The 18,670-nt window shown below is 40.8% G+C and overlaps 1 protein-coding gene across 7 annotated transcripts in view; it reads right to left on the bottom strand.

Moving 5' to 3' along the window:
• Window positions 1–11,921: 11,921 nt before the first annotated feature.
• The window catches only part of LOC106977870 (membrane-spanning 4-domains subfamily A member 4A-like), a 196,701-nt gene continuing 189,952 nt past the window's right edge, over window positions 11,922–18,670 (bottom strand). For 4 of the 7 annotated variants that reach the window (XM_053203118.1, XM_053203117.1, XM_027045143.2 and 1 more), the window contains 2 exons: window positions 15,042–15,143; window positions 11,923–12,132 (listed from right to left, as the gene is read on the bottom strand). In XM_053203118.1, the coding sequence (XP_053059093.1) occupies window positions 12,061–12,132; window positions 15,042–15,143 (174 nt within the window). In that variant the 3' untranslated portion in view covers window positions 11,923–12,060. Of the gene's footprint in view, window positions 12,133–15,041; window positions 15,144–18,670 lie in introns of all 7 variants that reach the window. The other 3 variants (XM_053203119.1, XM_053203120.1, XM_027045146.2) reach the window with 2 other exon arrangements.

Genomic DNA, 18,670 nt, shown 5'->3' with positions numbered 1-18,670 from the left:
TCAGCCCCTGGCAACTATCATTCAGCTTCCTGTTTCTATGAATTTGATTACTTTAGAGTCCTCACAGCCATAGAATCGTACAACGTTTGTCCTCTTTTGACCGGCATATTTCACGTAGCATGATGTCCTCAAGCTTCATCCACATTGTAGCGTGTGATAGAATCTCCTTCTTGTTTAATGCTGCATAATATTCCACTGTATGCATGTGCCACTTCTGGTTTATCCATTCACCTGCCAGTGGGTATTTGGGTTGTTTCCACCTCTTTGCTATTGGGAATAATGATGCAATAAATAATGAGTGTGGAATCTTTTTGGGATAAAGTAACCCATAGACCTTCTTTTCTTTAGGGTCAGTTTCTAAAGATTTACTTTGGTTTGGTTGGTCCATGCTTTCCTGTTCCTCTCTTTGCTTTGTGACCTTTTTTGAGATTTGGACATTAAAAAAAAAAGCCACCTCCTCCAGTCTTTCAAACTGGCTTCATAACGGGGAAGACCTTTGCCAATCAGCATGGCTAGAGATTCTGGGGACCCCTCCAACCTTTTCTGAGATGCGTCTTCTCTGGGCTTGTACATGTAGACCCCCCAGTTAAAGAGGTTTGCTCACTTCCTCTTTGGAGCCCATACATCTTCTTCCCCTGATGTCTGTCTGAGGTACTACAGTCACTGCCGCTATGACAAGCCGCAGTGGTTGCCTTTGTTCTTAGTGACCTTCAACCTTGCAGCCAAACTGCCAGTTTCCATCGGCACTCTGAATCCAGTGAGACAGAAACCAATCTCTCTGGAAGCCCCTTGAAAATCCCGAATACTAGACACATACTCTGCCTCCACTGTTCCTTCCCTCCTGAGGAAAGAGCTGGAGGAGAGTTTTCTCCCCATCATACCACGCTGTGCCAGGGTGGGTAATATATCACATGCTTTTTCACACACTTGGATGCATCTTTCCTTGGCTTTGGGTTTGCCTGAGATGCTGTGACTTAACTGGTTTCCACAAAGCTCACGAGGCACTTTGGCCCATATATAGTTAATTTGGTGTCTTCATGGAAGAATGGGGGCCTGAGGCTTCCTATTGTACCATCTTGCTGCCACTCAAGTTAATTTCTTCTTATCTTATTCTGCTAAGAGGTGGGAAGTCTCCCTTCTGCCTGTGGCAGAGCTGGCAAAGCAGGCGTGTATAAGTGACGAAGAGTTGGATTGGCGGGTAATTTTGGTGTTCATCTATCAAAGCAGGTCATTGTGATAAGGATCTCTACTTGGAAAATAAGAAGGCCCAAACTCTTTGGACCCCAAACAGCCATCTGGAGCTTGGTTGTTTTATCCAGGTCCCATCTGCCTTCTCAGCTTTCATCACCAAGCATTTGCCCCCTTGTCTTCTTCAGGACAACAGGAATCTTCTTCAAGTCCCTAGGGACATCTGTTATTCTCTTTATCATGACTACTCCTTCCATTCCATTTCTCTTCGTGTACCCAAACACTGGGAACTTGTCTCTTTCTGAGCACTTATCATAACCTCTTTAGCAGTATCTTATTCTTTGGACTTTTGGAAAACAAAAGTTATAAACTAGTAGACACAATAGTCTTTTCCTTCCTCCATTTATACATATTTCTGTACTTCCCCCGCTATTTCCTCATCTCTAATTAGTAGGTTATCTTGAGGAAAAAGCTAAGAAAGTCCTAAATGCTTGGACTGGGAAAGAAAAAAAAAACAAATATTATCTTGCAAGAATTTTAGTCTTGCTCACAGGCTGGGGATAAATGGCTTTTGGGCAACAAGAAGTCTGCTGATGAAAACACAGCCTGACCACCTGCTCTACCCTTCAAGGGATTTGGAGAAGGAAGGGCAAGAGCCCAGCACAAGCTAGTTCATGGCAAAGACTGAGACAATCCTACATAAGTGAAGAGTTTCTTCACATAATGAAGAAGAAGCAGGTAGTAGACAGTAAGAAAGGGGAAAACGGTCCTCCAACCGAGAATTAAGTGGACTAAAGTGTGTAGGATCTTTGTGATTTGAAGAAATGGTCCCCTGGCTCTGATCTCTGTGGGCAACAGGGCGTATCTAATAGGATAAAACCTTGTTCGTTTTAGCTAAGGAATAGTCTCAGATCATTTGCTTTCTATTTGTATTCCACATATACGGAAGTCTGTTGCATTTCTGTCCACTAATAATGAAGTAGCAGAAAGAGAAATTTAAAGTGATCCCATTGTTTACAATTGCACCAAAAATAATAAAATACCTAGTAATAAACTTAACAAGGGAGGCAAAAAAAAAAAAACCCTATACTGTGAAAACTATAAAACACTCATGACAGAAATTGAAGATAGCACAAACCAATGGAAAGATATTCCATGCTCCTGGGTTAGGAGAACAAATATTGTTAAAATGTCCATACTACCCAAAGCAATCTATAGATTTAATACAATCCTTATCAAAAAACCAACAGCATGTTTCACAGGACTAGAACAAATAATCCTCAACCTTGTACAGGACCACAAAAGACCCTGAATAGCCAAAGCAATCTTGAAAGTGAAGAAAAAAGCTGGAGACATCACAATTCCAGATTTCAAAATACACTACAAAGTAGTAATCAAAACAGAATGGTACTGGCACAGAAACAGACACATACATCAATGGAACAGGAGAGAGAATCCAGAAGTAAACCCATGACTGTATGGTCAATTAATCTTTAACACAGGAGGCAAGAATATGCAATGGGAAACAGTCTCTTCAACAAATGGTGCTGGGAAAACAGAACAGCAACATGCAAAAGAATGAAACTGGACCATTTTCTTACATCATACAGAGAAATAAACTAAAAATGGATTAAAGACCTAAATGTGAGACCTGAAGCAAGCCATAAAAATCTTAGAAGAGAGCACAGGCAGTAATTTCTCTGATATTGGCTACAGCAACATTTTCGTAGATTTGTCTCCTAAGACAAGGGAAACAAAAGCAAAAATAAACCATTGGGACTACATAAAAATAAAAAGCTTTTACACAGCAAAGGAAACTGTCAACTAAACAAAAAGACAGTCTACTGGATGGAAGAAGATATTTAGAAATTACATAGCCAATAAAAGGTTAGTATCCAAAATATACAAAGAATTTATTCAACTCAACACCAACCAACAAACAAACAATCCAATTAAAAAATTGGCAAGACACGAACAGACGTTTCTCTAGAGAAGACATACAGATGGCCAACAGACACAGGAAAAGATGTTCAACAGCACTACTCATCAGGCAAATGCAGTTCAAAGCCAGAATGAGCTATCACCTCACACCTGTCAGAATGACTAAAGTCAAAAACAGAAGAAACAAGTGTTGATGAGGATATGGAGAAAACGGAGCATTCTTGCACTGTTGGTGGGAACGAAAACTGGTACAGCCACTGTGGAAAACAGGATAGAGGTTTCCGAAAAAATTAAAAATAGGATTACCATATGATCCAGTAATTCCACTAGTATTTACCCAAAGAATATGAAAATACCAATTTGAAAAGATATATACACCCTTATGTTTATTGCAGCATTACTCATGATAGACAAATTATGGAAGCAGCCTAAGTCTTCAATGATAGATGAGTGGATAAAGAAGATATGGTATATGTATATATGTGTGTGTATGTATACATATATACGTACATATATATGTATATATGTATATACATGGAAATGTATATATGTATATATATGGAAAATATATATAGTGGAATATTGCTCAGCCATAAAAAAGAATGAGGTATCTGTGTCCCACATATATTATTGGTATTTGTTTAATGGCTTATATCTGAAAATGTTTTGAAATATTTCCCTTCAAATTTAATGTGGCCCAACTGATAAAGACAGCAGTTTTATGGGCATGCCAAGGTTTATGGCTCTCTGAATAAGTCAATATCTGCATTCAACTTCCCAGCTTCTTGGGGAAACATTGCTCTACCTGAAATATATAAATGGGTTAAACTGTGCCACGACAGACTAACACAAGATCTAGGCTAATTTTTTCATGAAATAATAAACATTAAAACATAATTAGGATTAATTTATTTAAGAGAATTTGTTACAGTTATGCCTTCCCAAGAAAGATACAACATTTATAGCTTGATCTTAGAGTTTCTGAGGAACTACATACTGGATTATTATATTAATAAATTTTGGGATATAATTATAGTGGTAAGGTTATATAGGAGAATTTTAGGCTTAGATATGCCCTGGGTATCTAGGGACCAACTATCATGATGTCGAACACTTACTTCCAAATGATTCAGCAGTATATGCATATATGTGTATATCTGTAAAACGCTTCTGACCATCAGTTCCAGTGTGTGTGTTGTGGGGCGGGTAGGGTTTATAGGAACTAAGAACCATCTAATCAGAGGAAGAGGTGGAATTATCTTAGGATTTGAGGAAAGGTGGTATTTAGGTAAACTTTAAATGTAGTATTTTGATTGGCTTAAATCAAAGCAGAGCTATATATAAAGGGGTTACTGCTAAGTTTGGGCTAGAAGTAGATTCAGAGTCCTATTTCCTTGGAAACCAGAAAGTTAAGAAAAAAATGTGGAATGCTGAATCCCCCAAACCCTTATGTGGGTGACTGCTGTTTGCTTGTTTGTGTTCCTTCCTTTTAAACCGGGAATGATAATTTCAATGCTGGTGCAATTTTTTGTCCCTGCATAGACAGCCTGAAGAAACTGATTAACACAAAGACAATTTATGTGTATATTACATATTAGGTAAATCTCTTCATATGTAATCTGTTTGCATTGAGGATGCAGAACCCTTATTTTTAAAATTAACTTTATTTTAATTAAAAATTTTTAATGTTTATTTTTGAAAGAGAGAGACAGAGACAGAGACAGAGACAGAGAGACAGAGCATGAATGGGGGAGGGGCAGTGACAGAGGGAGACACACAATCTGAAGCAGTCGCCAGGCTCCGAACTGTCAGCACAGAGCCTGACGCAGGGCTTGAACTCACCAACCGTGAGGTCATGACCTGAGCCGAAGTCGGACACCCAACTGACTGAGCCACGCAGGCGCCTCTAAAATTAACTTTTAATGGACTCAGCCCAAGTTCTCCCTAAAACAGAGCTGGAGACAGGGATTTAATGTTGATATTTTAGTTAGAGGACTATCAAAAGTGCATAAATCATAACAGACAGTCCAGCAAATCACCATGAAGGGAATACACCTACATTACCCTCTCCTAGATCAAAAATTAGACAAGTGCCGATGCTCAGAGGCACATGGCCCTTGAGCTCTCCTCCAGCCATTACATCCCCAAAGGTAACCACCATATTGATTTCTAATATCAGTGATTTGTTTTTCCTGGTTTTGATATTTCAATAAATAGAATCATATAGCATGTATTCTTTTGTGCTTGCCCTGGTAAAGGAGAAAACCACGGGCCCCTAATGGAATCACTTGTGTTAAAAATCCCCACATCAGCAAACCCAGACTTAACACCTAACCAATAATGTAACCTCTAACCAGTCAACATGGAATTTCCTGGTCAGCTCTAGGAAATTTACTGATAGACCCCTCCCATCCCCCCTCAGGATCATGACCTTGTCTAAAACAATGCATTCTTTGCTAATAATTTCCTTTTTCTGCTCCCTCTCAGCCTTTGAAAGCCTTTCCTTTTCTGTATGTAGCTTGATGGAACACCTTTCTCTTTGTTGGAATGTGTGCTGCTTGATTCATGAACTGTTCAATAAAGCCAATTGGATCTTTTAAATTACTTGGTTGAATTTTGCTATTTAACAGCCTTCTCTTCAATGTTATTGTGTCATATCGCTGGGTAACACATAACCTCAGGACGGAGGCATTAAATTAAATGTGTATTAACTCCCCTGAGTTTGCGGGTCAGAGGGGTTTTGGTATGGAGAAGGGAAGTTAATTATAATGGGGAAAATGAAGTTGAGAGATGATGTCAACTTTCCGTGGTCACTTTTAACTGAGAATTCTCCATTGAATGTGTTAAAACTGTAACTTCGGAAATAATTAGAATGTCAGCTCTGTGAGGTCTCAGACAGCTTGGGGAGTTCATTGCCACATGCTTGGCAGGTGGTGGGTGCTCAATAAATATTTGTTGAAGAAAGATGTTATAGAGATGGAGTTAATTTGCAGCCGTGCTGGGAAACCTCAATCTTTATCCCTGGGGATTCCTGAATGTCTGAATGAATGTCTGGATTTTGACTCCTGGTTGAGACAAGAACATTGGGGTTTACAATGTGCTGTTTAGAATCCCAAACTACCTTGGTGACCAGCCCCCCGCCACCATATCAGTTTCTTGACTAATAGTTTGCAACTAGCCTAACTGCTTTAATAAGCCTTGCCTGGACTACTTAAGGAGATGCTGAGAGATTCTTGCACAGATCTGGGCAGTTCAAGCCAGAGCTAGCATGGTTCACGTATCTGGTTGGGTCAATGAGGAGCATTGGAATGTCTCCAACGCTAGCCTGCACTGACTCTTGCTGCACAGTACCTTTTGTCTTTAGATTAAAGTCTCATGGGAGACATTCTAGGCAGTCTGGTGAGTCCTTTCAAATGTGCAAACTGGTGAAACAAGACTGATTTGGGAAATCTAAGCATAGAGAAGCAATAATATTTGCTAACAAACACTTTGAACCGATGTTCTTTTGGGCCAGATGTCTTCCAAACAGAAAAATTGAAAAAAAAAATTTGAAATATGAAACCCCCATTGGCTAGGTGAACTAAAACTAAAACAAATTTCTCATAAAACTTCTACAGAATTAAACTGAAAGGAGAATACTTGGGTTGTACCCACATGACGGATTTGAATGCAAATTTGTATCATTTGTATCCCAAGTTCATCCCTTGTTCCAAAATAAATTTAAGTAGAATGATATTCTAATTAACAAATTGTTGACCTTGAAGAGGTTCCAAAGGAAGCCAAACACATTGTCAGCTTTGTTTAGACCACATCTCAAATTTAGAAGTCATATTTTTCTCTATCCACCAAGCAATCAAAAGAAGGTGGCAATTTAACCAAGTGTTAAATAACAAAATTTTGTAGTCCAGATATAATTTTCATCTGGTAAAGATAGCCTTTGTCAACAAAAAAGGACTCTGATCTTACACCCAGACCTTGCCATGACTTCATAACTTAAAAATATATATATACACATATATAGTGTATACTTAAAATTTATGTGTATATATATATATATAACATATATATTATACACAAGTATATATGCAATATGCAATATACTTCATTTAAGAATCTTGTTATGGGCACAGCCTCTGTGGTTTCAGAACTTGAGGTAAAGTGGGAAAATTTTCATTGCTCTCCATCATCTTTAATCAAATTTGGGAGGGAAGGAATACTTAGAAGAAAAACAACTTAAAAAAAATATCAATTTTCAAAGGTAGTCAATATGGACTGAGGCACTCTGGTCTGGTAGCTGAAGGAGAACAGCCTGGATGATAGCTGGGCTGCAAAGCTCCAAGAGGTGGGTGACCCTCAGCCAGACTGTGACTCTCCTCCTCTTGACCGTCAGCCCACCTGGCCCAGCTGAAGAAGTCCATTCAAGAAGTGGGTGATTCTGTGCTGACTTCGCTGGGAACCTTCTTGGGATTCTCTCTCTCCCTCTCTCTCTGCCCTTCCTCCACTCATGCTCTGTCTCTCTCAAAATAAATAAACTTTAAAAAAAAAAAAAGAAGGGGTGGTTCTGGTGAAGCTGTATGTGGTAACTGAGAAGAATTGGAACAAGATGTTTGACCTTTTCTCTGTGGGAAAATACCACACTTTGCTAACATTCACAAAGAAAATGGGAACATCCACATCTGTAGGTGATCAGGGGGCAACCACAGGGACTTTCAGAACTTTCTCTGCCTGATGTCCATACTTATTGGACATGAAAAAAAATGTCTAAATTTTAGCCCTACAGGTTAATCAAAATTAGTTAAGTTCCTGGGAATCACATGAACTGTAGCAATCCCACCAAATATCAGACAGTAAAAAACAAAGTGTTGACCTTGAAGAAGTTCCAGAGGAAGCCAAACACACTGTCAGCTTTGTTTAGACCATATCTCTAATTTAAGAGTCATATTTTCCCCCATCCACCACGAAATCAGAAGCAAGTGACTTCATATATCTTTTCTGTGTTTATCATATAGCTATTTAAAAAATCAAACCAAGGACATTTTGATTAATTCAAAAATTTAAATATTTGTCCAGAAATTTGTATAGCTTAGTCTCATTATGTTACCACCATTTGTGTTGGTTGAAAACAAAAACTTTTGAACATGGATCAAAACTGTCCAGATATTACTATATGAAGACATTGGAAAATATCAGAACTTAAATATAAAATAACAACTGAAAAGTGCAAGTGTCTTTCATGAGTTCATTCCTTTTTTTTTTAGTGTTTATTTATTTGTTTTGGGAGAGAAAGAGCGTGAGCAGGGCAGGGTCAGATAGAGAAGGAGAGACAGAATCCCAAGCACGCTCCATACTCAGCGTGGGTCCTGACATGGGGCTCAATCTCATGACCCTGAGATCATGACCTGAGCTGAAATCAACAGTGGGATGCTCAACTGACTGAGCCACTCAGGTACCTCTATGAGTTAGTTCTTAAGGAATCTATATAGGGTGGCTTAAGAAAATGAGCATATGAAAACTGTTACACTTGAGCTCTATGGTTGAAGATTTTAGATGATCAAACAAGTATTGATTTAATGATATTACCAATTTAGACACCCTGAAATGAATTTTAAATATTGGAAAACAAAATAAAAAAAATACAACAACTATGTTTATAGAGATCCTTTTATAATTGAAGGAAAAAAAAATCAATTCTTCCTGTCATCATGGCACCTGACTTCTTCTGCAGACTACTCTGTACAATTAGAAAACTGAAACAATTCTAAACAACTACTTTCAGACATTTGACAGCAGTCAATGCAGGGCTTTCAACATCTAGCAAAAGGTAACAAATGTGAATATAACAATTGTGGTCTGGTTTTCTGCATGAAGAAGTTGTTTAGACCATGGTCGGGGAGATGGTTCCCTTGCTGCTCTTGCTATATTGAGAAGGCAGAATTCAGAGGTTGAGGGAGCTGAGGGAGCTAGAATTAGTGAGTGGAGAACCATAAAGGAGGCAGCTGGGCAGAGATCAGAGTTCCCCAAACATGCAAGAAAATCCCCTTGAATTTGTTGTCAGGTACTGAGCTGACATTTATGAGTTGAAATTGCAAAAGTCCAATCAAAGAATAACAGGTAGATAGTAGTTGCAAGCTTAGTGATTACCAGAACTCACACAGAACTGGGAGACATTCAAGTTCCTATAACTTGGAATGTAGAGTCTTCTATGAACACTTAAAATGTAAGGACCTCCAGAAAAGTTAAGTCTTAATAATAAATCTATGGGGCGCTTGGGTGGCTCAGTCAGGTAAGGGTCCCACTTCAGCTCAGGTCATGATCTCATGGTCCGTGAGTTTGAGCCCCAGGTCGGGCTCTGTGCTGACGGCTCGGAGCCTGGAGCCTGCTTCCGATTCTGTGTCTCCCTCTCTCTTTCCGCCCCTCCCCCGCTCATGCTCTGTCTCTCAAAAATAAACATTAAAAAAATAATAATAATAAATGTAAACTGGCCTAAAATAATGACTCTAAAGCCTCCCTCTAAAGACTTCTAAAAACATTAAAATATAGGCTTAGAAATGCCATATAAACCCAAAACTATTTTTTAAATTTTTACGTACATATATGTGTATATGTAAATACATTAGCAAGTTAACAATGCTTATCTCTAATGGTAGGATTATTGGTGAGCTTTGTTTCATACATTCCTAGATTTTCTGTTTTTTTCTGTAGTGAACTAGTATTATAATTAGAAGAAAGGTAAAGGAAAAATATCACAAATCATACTTTACTTTCCTTATAAATTTTAGGACTTATAAAGACTTACAAGTTACAGTGTTCTGCTACAATAAAAACCTAGATTAGAGAAAAAAATGCCTCAAAAGAATCAGACTGGTCTACAAGTTTAACTGCCTCCCCGAAATAAAGTGTAATACTCCGAAAAAAGAAAGTTTGAGCACTCAACCACATAAAAATGACCGCATCTAGCATCCAATCAAAAGTTATTTTACATGCCAAGAAGCAGAAAAATGACAATAACCAGGAGAAAAACGAATCAATAGAAACAGACCTGTAGGTTACTGAGAAGTTTAAAATGATATGATGCGAAATGCGGCAGTCTTCTCTAAAAGTTAGAACCAAAACATCTTCCTCTAATAGGCTGGAATGTTCATACAAACTTTTTACAACTGAAAATGCACTACTCTTAGAGTGCTTATGTGAATATAAATATAAAAAGGTTTATGTATGCAAACGTTCTTACCAAAGACACTCTCTGGCCATTTAATATGAACTCAAAGCAACATCTCAGCAAATATGAGTATAGGGTATTTTATAAAATCAAAAAACAGCAAAGAATCAAGTGATTTAGGGTCTTGTAGGACTTAGTAAGAGCTTTGGCTTTTCATGTTCAGTTATTTTTGAGGGAAAGAGAGACAGAGTGTGAGTGGGGGAGCATCAGAGAGAGAGGGAGACATGGAATCTGAAGCAGGCTCCAGGCTCTGAGCTGTCAGCACAGAGCTTGATGTGGGGCTTGAACTCATGAACTGTGAGATCATGACCTGAGCCAAAGTCGGATGCTTAACCGACTGAGCCATCTAGGCACCCCAAGAGCTTTGGCTTTTATTCTGAATTAGAGAAGAAGCCATAGGAGGATTTCATGTGGTTACTGCAGTACTTGAATAGATCTATTTTAATTTCTTTATATGTCTAAAACTTCAGGGATTGGCTTGACTCCAGAAGTTGGCCCAATTCCAGGGACACCTTGAATCAGAAATTTGAAGGACTTGTTAGGGACTAATCTTTCACTTGGAAACTCTCAGTGTTGCTCTCTTCTGTAAGCACTTGCCTCTGTTAGGACTCATACAGTAGCATGATGCTGCTAACAGCATCAGATTTCTATCGGCACAGCTCCAAGCCCAACAGGAAAGAGAAAAGAGGAAGACTCTCTTTCCTGGTCCGTGGGAAGCAAAAATGCTGGGATTAGCTTTGATCGGAAATGTGTCGTTTATACAATTGGTTTTTCTTAGGTCACTAACCTACTCCAGAAACAGCCACTTTAGTAGGGCTGATGTAATTCTGCCATTGCCCATATCTAGGAGAAGTTGGGGGTAGAGTAAGCTTCACCCTGTGCATGAACTGGGAGTAAGGGAATGGTGGTTCTTTAGAGGAAATTCAGGTCATGATATCAGAACAAATGGGAATAAATGCTGTGCACCAAAAACTGTACAGTGTAAATGAAATATTGGAGAAAAAATGATAAGTGAGGGAGGGAGCTGTCATTTAAAAAAATCAACACATATATGGGGTGCCTAGTGGCTTGGTCAGTTAAGCACCTAACTCTTGGTTTCAGCTCAGGTCATGCATGATCTCACCGTTTGTGAGTTCAAGCCCCACGTGGGGCTCGGAACCTGATTGGGATTCTTGCTCTCCCTCTCTCTCTGCCCCTCCCTGCTCGTGCTCTCACTCAAAATAAATAAATAAATAAACATTAAAAAAAAAAAAAAACCCACCTTGCACTTCCAAAGGCAGGAGAAGAAAGTTAAATCAGAAGGAGGAGTGTTGGCTAGGGAAGCAGAAAAATGTAGTCTTCAGGGAGTCCTCATTTCAGCAATATCTTTTTGACCTTCTGCTGAATCTAACTTACCAACTTAATGTCCTTATCTAAAGTTTTGAAGATGGATAAAAACTTTCAAGCACCAGTGACTCATTAAATGCATGATTTATTTATTTAATTTCTGCTATTGTTGATAAAGAGCCAGTAAATGAGTTGTTGAGGTCTTGGGGGAAAATGAGAACATGATTCTGAAATATATATATATACACATATATGTATATATACGTATATATACATATATGTATATATATATCAGAGTTGGATTCTGGTACTTCCCCAAGTGGTGTCCTTGCCCAACTGGCAGGATAGGTTTTCTGGAACATTTTGCTGTCGATCTGTTGGTGACATCAGACCTCTGTAAATGGTGTGGGAGATGCTGTTTCCGCCACATGAGGATTCGATGGCAGAATCAACACAACCTGTGAAATCAATCAGAATGGTGCAGGTGAGTGAGTCAACCAAGTAGCCATATCATCATCAGACCCTACTCTCTCTTCTCTGGATTCGATCTCTAGATCAACTTGGTGGGGTTTCTCTGGCATTCTGGAGATCAGACTGGATCTTGGAAGAATATGCATTGATAGCTCTTGGCATGAGATGCTGACAGTGACCCTGTAAGTGGATGATGCTGCCCAGCAAGTGGAGTAAACCAAGGTGTTAAGGGAAATTTAGTGCTCTTCTTCCAAATTAGGTTCTTTATGTATGATGGCAACAACACACCCAAATCCTGATTTGCTGGCCATGACTCAATCATTTCAAAAACTACGCTGACTCAGAATGGAAGGAATCATCAGGAAACGGAGGAAAATGCTGGTCTTTCTTCCCCAAACTCAGTGTGAAATTGTGTGGGGGTGTAGGGGTGCGGGGTGGGATGGAACCGGGAAGAGACGAAACTTAGGCATCACATGCCTCAAAGACCTTGCTCCTCCGGTTCCACACCAAGAGAATTGTGGGAGCAGCATTTCCAGCTCTGTAACTCCAGGAGCAGAAGGGAGCTCAGGTCTAGACATTACGACACTAAAGCATTTGCTCCCTTGTGCAAATGCTTTGGTCAATGAAAATAAGACGCTTCACCTAATGAAATTGCAGTCATTACGAATTGCTGAAAACCCTAACTTCTAGGGCCTTGACATGCAGACATCCACTAATAGAGTTAGTCCATCTCTCTTCTGTGGGGCAGGAGATATGGTGGAGCATGGAAACCCCAAAAGAAAGTAAAGAGGCACAAAATGGGGGAGAAGAGCAAGAGAGAAATAATGTCGCCAAGTGATTACTGTCTTATGATTTGCCTTTGGGTAATCAAATTAATGAGCAGCTCCTGGCATTTTAATTCAGTTCATGGAAGGGATCCTTCTCCTTTTCTTCCTGGTGCCTCTTGGTCTTTTCTCTCTCTCTTCCCATGTACCAATCCTCTCTCTACGTGATGTTCTTTCTGCTCAGTGGCCAGAAAGATCTGCTGCCAGTCTCCGGGTAAGAGATAGGCAGATGTGTGCACATTGGTAGAAAAGTTTGAAAGCCTGACTTTCTTCAGTAGCCCAGGGAAGGTTGCTATGATAGGGGTAATGGGTCGAAACCTGGCACTCTCTGGGGTCCTCTCCATTGTGAAGTACTCTCTGATCTGGACTAAGAGAGGAGGCCCTTTGTGGGAGCGAGGATGGAGAAAATGAGCTTTTCTTTATTCACTGTGGTAGGCAAGATGCTAAGATGACACCCAGTGACCCATGCCCTCGTGTGACTCCCTCTCCTTGTGTATGGGTGGGACCTGTGTATAATGGGATGTCACTCCTGTGAGTAGATAACCAATCAGTTGCCTTTGAGTTTATCAAAGAGGATATTATTCTTTGGACATTCTGCCAAAGAAGACATACAGATAGCCCGTAGGAAAAGACGCTTAACGTCACTAAGTATCAGGAAAATGCAAGTCAAAACCACAATGAGATATCACCTAAAAACCTGTCAGAATGGCTAGTATGAAAAAAGACAGGAAATCAGTGTTGACAAGGATGTGGAGAAAGGATAACCCTTGTACGCTGTTGGCGGGAATGTAAATCGGTGCAGCCACTGTGGAAAATAGTATGGTGGTTCCTCAAAAAATTAAAAATAGAACTACCATATCATCCGGTAATTCCACTATTGGGTATTTACCCAGAGAACACGAAAACACGAATTTGTAAAGGTATGTGTTTACTGCAACATTATTTGCAATAGCCAAGACACAGAAGCAACCCAAGCGTCCACTGATAAAAAGATAAAGAAGATGGGTACGTATGTGTATATAGATGGAACACAGCTCAGCCATAAGAAAAGAATGCTGTCCTGCCATCTGCAGCAACACAGATGGTTACGCAAAGTGAAATAAGGCAGAGAAAGACAAAGACCATATGATTTCCCTTCCACGTGGAATCTAAAACACAACACAAAACCAGATTCTTAAACACAGAGAACAAACTTGTAGTTGCCAGAGAGGAGGAGGGTGGGGAGACGGGCAAAATAGACGAAGGGGATTAAGGGGTACAAACTTCCAGTTATAAAATAAATCAGTCACGAAGATGCAGAGTTAGGGAATATATCCATTATATTGTAAGAACCTTGTATGACAGATGGTGACCACACTTCCTGTGGTGGGCACTGAGTAATGAATAGAACTGTCAAATCGCTAAGCTGTACATCTGAAACTAACATAACACTGTATGTTAATTATACACCAGGAGTACCTGGGGGGCTCAGTCAGTTAAGCGCCCAACTCTTGATTTCGGCTCAGGTCATGATCTCAAGGTTCGTGGGTTTGAGCCCTGCATTGGGCTCTTAGTTGACAGTGGGGAGCCTACTTGGGATATTCTCTCTCTCTCTCTCTCTCTCTCCTTCTCTCTGCTTCTCCCCCACTTGCTCTGTCTCTCTCAAAATAAATTAACTTAAAAAAAACTAAAAAAATTATTCTTCAATTAAAAGAAGGACATTATTCAGGATAGACTTGACCTTATCATGTGAACTTTTTAAAAGGAACTGAAGGCATCAGAGGTTTTCACTCTCTTGCTGGCCTCAAAGTGGAAGTGAGTTGTGAGTTCCACTGCTGAGAGGAAATAAACTGCGTCATGGGAGCATGGAAGAGGATGAGAGGGCTCTGCTGAGACCGCAGCCCTAGCCCGCTTGTTGACTACAGGCTTGTCAGACCCAGAGCAGGGGGGGCAGCTGAGGTGTGCCCAGGCTCGTCACCCATGGAACCTGAGAAGTAATAAATGTGTGCTGTTTAAGCCTCTACGTTTCTGTAATGTATTACACAGCAACAGGAAACTAATACAGACAGCTTCAAGGGAAGCCTAATACTCACCCCGCCAGGATGACAACAGGTGACTTTGCATCCAAAGGCAGATAGGGTCAGAGCAACGAAGAACTCTAGCACGGTTAAAAGGAGCACCACAGCATCCAGACTCTAGGAACAAATGCATAGCCAAGAACCGTGAGGAACAGAGATGACACGTTTAAAACACTGACCGTCTGGGGTACCTGAGTGCCTCAGTTGGTTAAGCGTCAGACTCTTGGTTTTGGCTCAGGTCATGATTTCACAGTTTGTAGGTTCGAGCCCAGCATCAGACTTGGCACTGACAGTGTGGAGCCTGCTTGGGATTCTCTCTCTCTCCCTTTATCTCTGCCCTCCCTAGCTCGCACGCACTCTCTCTCTCTCTCAAAATAAATAAATAAACTTAAAGAAAAGAAAAGAAATCAAGCGCTGACCATCTGATTACAATGCCAAAAGAGAAGCACTGGCCTGAGGTCAGAAATACTGGCTCCTAATGGCAGCCATACCCTTGGCCAATTCTTGGCCTGTTGAGTACCACTCATGCTTCCAGTTTTTCCATTAATAAAACAATCACTTTTCCCTACACTCTACCTTCCACTGCTATTGTAGGTACAGAATGTGAAAACTATTTAAAGGGGCGGGGGAGGGGTTAGGGGCATAAAGATAACTTAGTTCTTTCAAGCACCAGAGGTTCCATAGAGCTGACACAACAGTATCATCTCCCGTCTTGGTAGTTATAGGCAGAGTCATAATTGTGGACAGAATATCAATAGACCAAAGAGGTCCACATCTTCATCTCCAGAAGCTCTGGAGATGTCTCGTTACATAGCCAAGCAGAATTAACTTTGCAGATGAAATGAAGGTTGGTTATTAACTGACCTTGAGATGGAGGGATTATTCTGAGATTATCTGGGTGGGCCCCAAATAGTTAGAGAATCCTTCTAAGTGGAAGTGGGAGGCAAAAGAGTCAAAGTCCAAGAGACATTTGAAGATGCTGCACTGCTGGCTTCGAAGACAGGATTTGACCACAAGCCACGGAATGTAGGCAGCCTCGAGCAGCCAGCAAAGGCAAGGAAACAGATTCTCCCTCGCAGCTTCCAGAGAGGAATGTAGTCCTGCCAGCACTTTGATTTTCACCCAGTGAGAACCATTCCAAACTTCTGACTTCCAGAATTGTATGATGGTAAATTTATGTTGTCTCAGGTCACTAAATTGGCAGTAGTTTGTTACAGCGACAAGAAGAAACTAACCTAACAATGAACACCCAGTTAGTCAGTCTGTGACCCATCTCCCCAGAGAACTGGCTTTGGGCTTATCTTCAGCCAATACATATGGTCAGATTTGAGAAACACTAGGTAGTCCTCTTACTACCCTAAAAATCTGAATTGGATGCCTGGAATTCTTTGGTCTAAATATTCTTTTTCTCTCCATGGATAGGGATCGTACCTATCTTCTTGTGGAAAAGTCAATAGACCCAAGAGTCCAGACACAGTGACACAGTGTGACACAGACTCAGCTGAGCCTTGAGAATATTTGCATTTGTCATTTCCTTATCTATTTACTCATCTCTTCAACATATTGTAGCCTCTATGTTTCAGGAATTGTCATAGGCACAGAAGACAGAACAGCAAATAAATAGACGATTTCCCTAACCTTGAGGATGCTACAATCTGGTAGGGTAGACCAGGAATTGACAAACTTTCTACAAGGGGCCAGCTAACACATATTTTAGGTTTTACAGCCCATAAGGTCTCTGTCACAAATACTCAATTCTCCAGTTATAGTACAAGAGCAGCCACAGATAATATGCAATCAAATGGATGTGGCTATGTTCCAATAAAACTTTATATTCAAAAAAAGAGTCAGGCTGGACTTCCAACAAAAAGTAGCTAAAATATATATAATACATGAGTTTGAGCCATATAAAGCCGCTGTCTTTCTAGATCAAGCAGAGTTGATCATTGGCAATTTCATACTGTTCTGCCTAATGACTCCAGATAGTGTGTGCTCTACTCTTTCCTACAAAGAGCTCACTTTTTCACTCTCCTTAGAATCACATTCAAAAGTAAGCCCTTGGGCCTTCATCAACCTCTAGCTGCTTTCCAATGTTTATTTCTTTTAAAAACATTTTTTAATGTTTATTTATTTTGAGAGAGAGAGGATCCCCCAAGCAGTCTCTGCGCTGCCAGAACAGAGCCTGACACGGGGTTCAAACTCACGAACTGTGAGATCATGACTGAGCCGAAATCAAGAGTCAGATGTTTGGGGCGCCTGGGTGGCTCAGTCGGTTGGGCGTCCGACTTCGGCTCAGGTCATGATCTCACGGCCCGTGAGTTCAAGCCCCGCATCAGGCTCTGTGCTGACAGCTCAGAGCCTGGAGCCTGCCTTGGATTCTGTGTCTCCCTCTCTCTCTGACCCTCCCCTCTTCATGCTCCATCTCTCTCTGTCTCAAAAATAAACATTAAAAAAAAATTAAAAAAAAAAAAGAGTCAGATGTTTGACCGACTGAGCCACCCAGGAGCTCTGTGCTCTCCAGTATTTCTATATTTTCCTCCAAGGAGCTTCCTACTGGTAGGAGCCTGGTCCCCTTCTTTCATCTCCCAGAGCGCCATCTGTAGGACCCACCATAAAATATGGGCTCACAGGTCTGTGGAATGACTGTGCAGGTGCCCCGGTAAGAACAGACCAGATACTTCAGATTCCAGGAACCCTTATGGATTTGCTCTGCTGTAAAGCCAGGCAGAAAAAGTGTTCACACAATAGGGATACGTGACAGCCTCTGGGAGAAGGTGATTGAGAAGGAGGTGGAACCAGCTACTTTATTTATAGGGCCTCTTGTTCAAAAATTATTAAGAACTTTACGACGGCAACAGTAGAGCAGTAAACCAGGTGTATCACTCTTCTAACTGGTAAGCCCCCTGTGCCTGTGCGGGTCCCACACCCAGGCAGCCAGCCCCACGCAGCTGGTCCATTCCAGATTTTGTCCTCGTCTACTGTGCCCTTGTAGACCTCAAGTGGAGACAACTGTAGAAACTGAAAGTAGGCTTCTTCTTCAGGAGGAGGAGAGAGGACACTTGAATATAAATACAAACAGAGGCATCAGAGGCAGGAAGGCACAGAATCTCATCTTGCCCTTGTCAACTTCTCACCATCTGATCTTAGGGGGGAAGCATCTAAGTTCTCGGAAGAAACCCTCTGATTCTGAGGAAGCGGCAGGAAATAAACTTGCACTCCATAAGAGCTGTTAGAAATCTTAAGAGGAGTGGAAATTAGTTTAGCAGAGACACTCAAGAGATTATTTTGGTGTGACTGGATGGCACTCAGGATATATCTAGGATTAGAGGAGGCAGTGCAACTGATCTGCATTCGGGATTAAGTTCGGAAGAATGCGGAGGTTCCACGTGTGGGTGAAGACAAGGGTCAGTGAGGGAGAGATGAGGCAGCACAGTGAAAGGCCGGAAGGTCTCATGCAGGAGAGACAAAAGGAATTCAGTGGTCCTAAGAATGGATACTAGACCTAAAAAAAATTTTTTTAAGTTTATTTATTTATTGAGAGAGAGAGAGAGAGAAAGGCAGAGGGATAGAGACAGAGACAGAGACAGAGATAGAGATAGAGATAGAAGGGGGGAGAGAGAGAGAAAGAGAGAGAGAGAGAGAGA

The sequence above is a fragment of the Acinonyx jubatus genome, chromosome D1 (genome assembly GCF_027475565.1).
Source record: "Acinonyx jubatus isolate Ajub_Pintada_27869175 chromosome D1, VMU_Ajub_asm_v1.0, whole genome shotgun sequence".
Classification (NCBI taxonomy): Eukaryota; Metazoa; Chordata; class Mammalia; order Carnivora; family Felidae; genus Acinonyx; species Acinonyx jubatus.
This window is presented reverse-complemented; position numbering and strand designations above follow the sequence as displayed.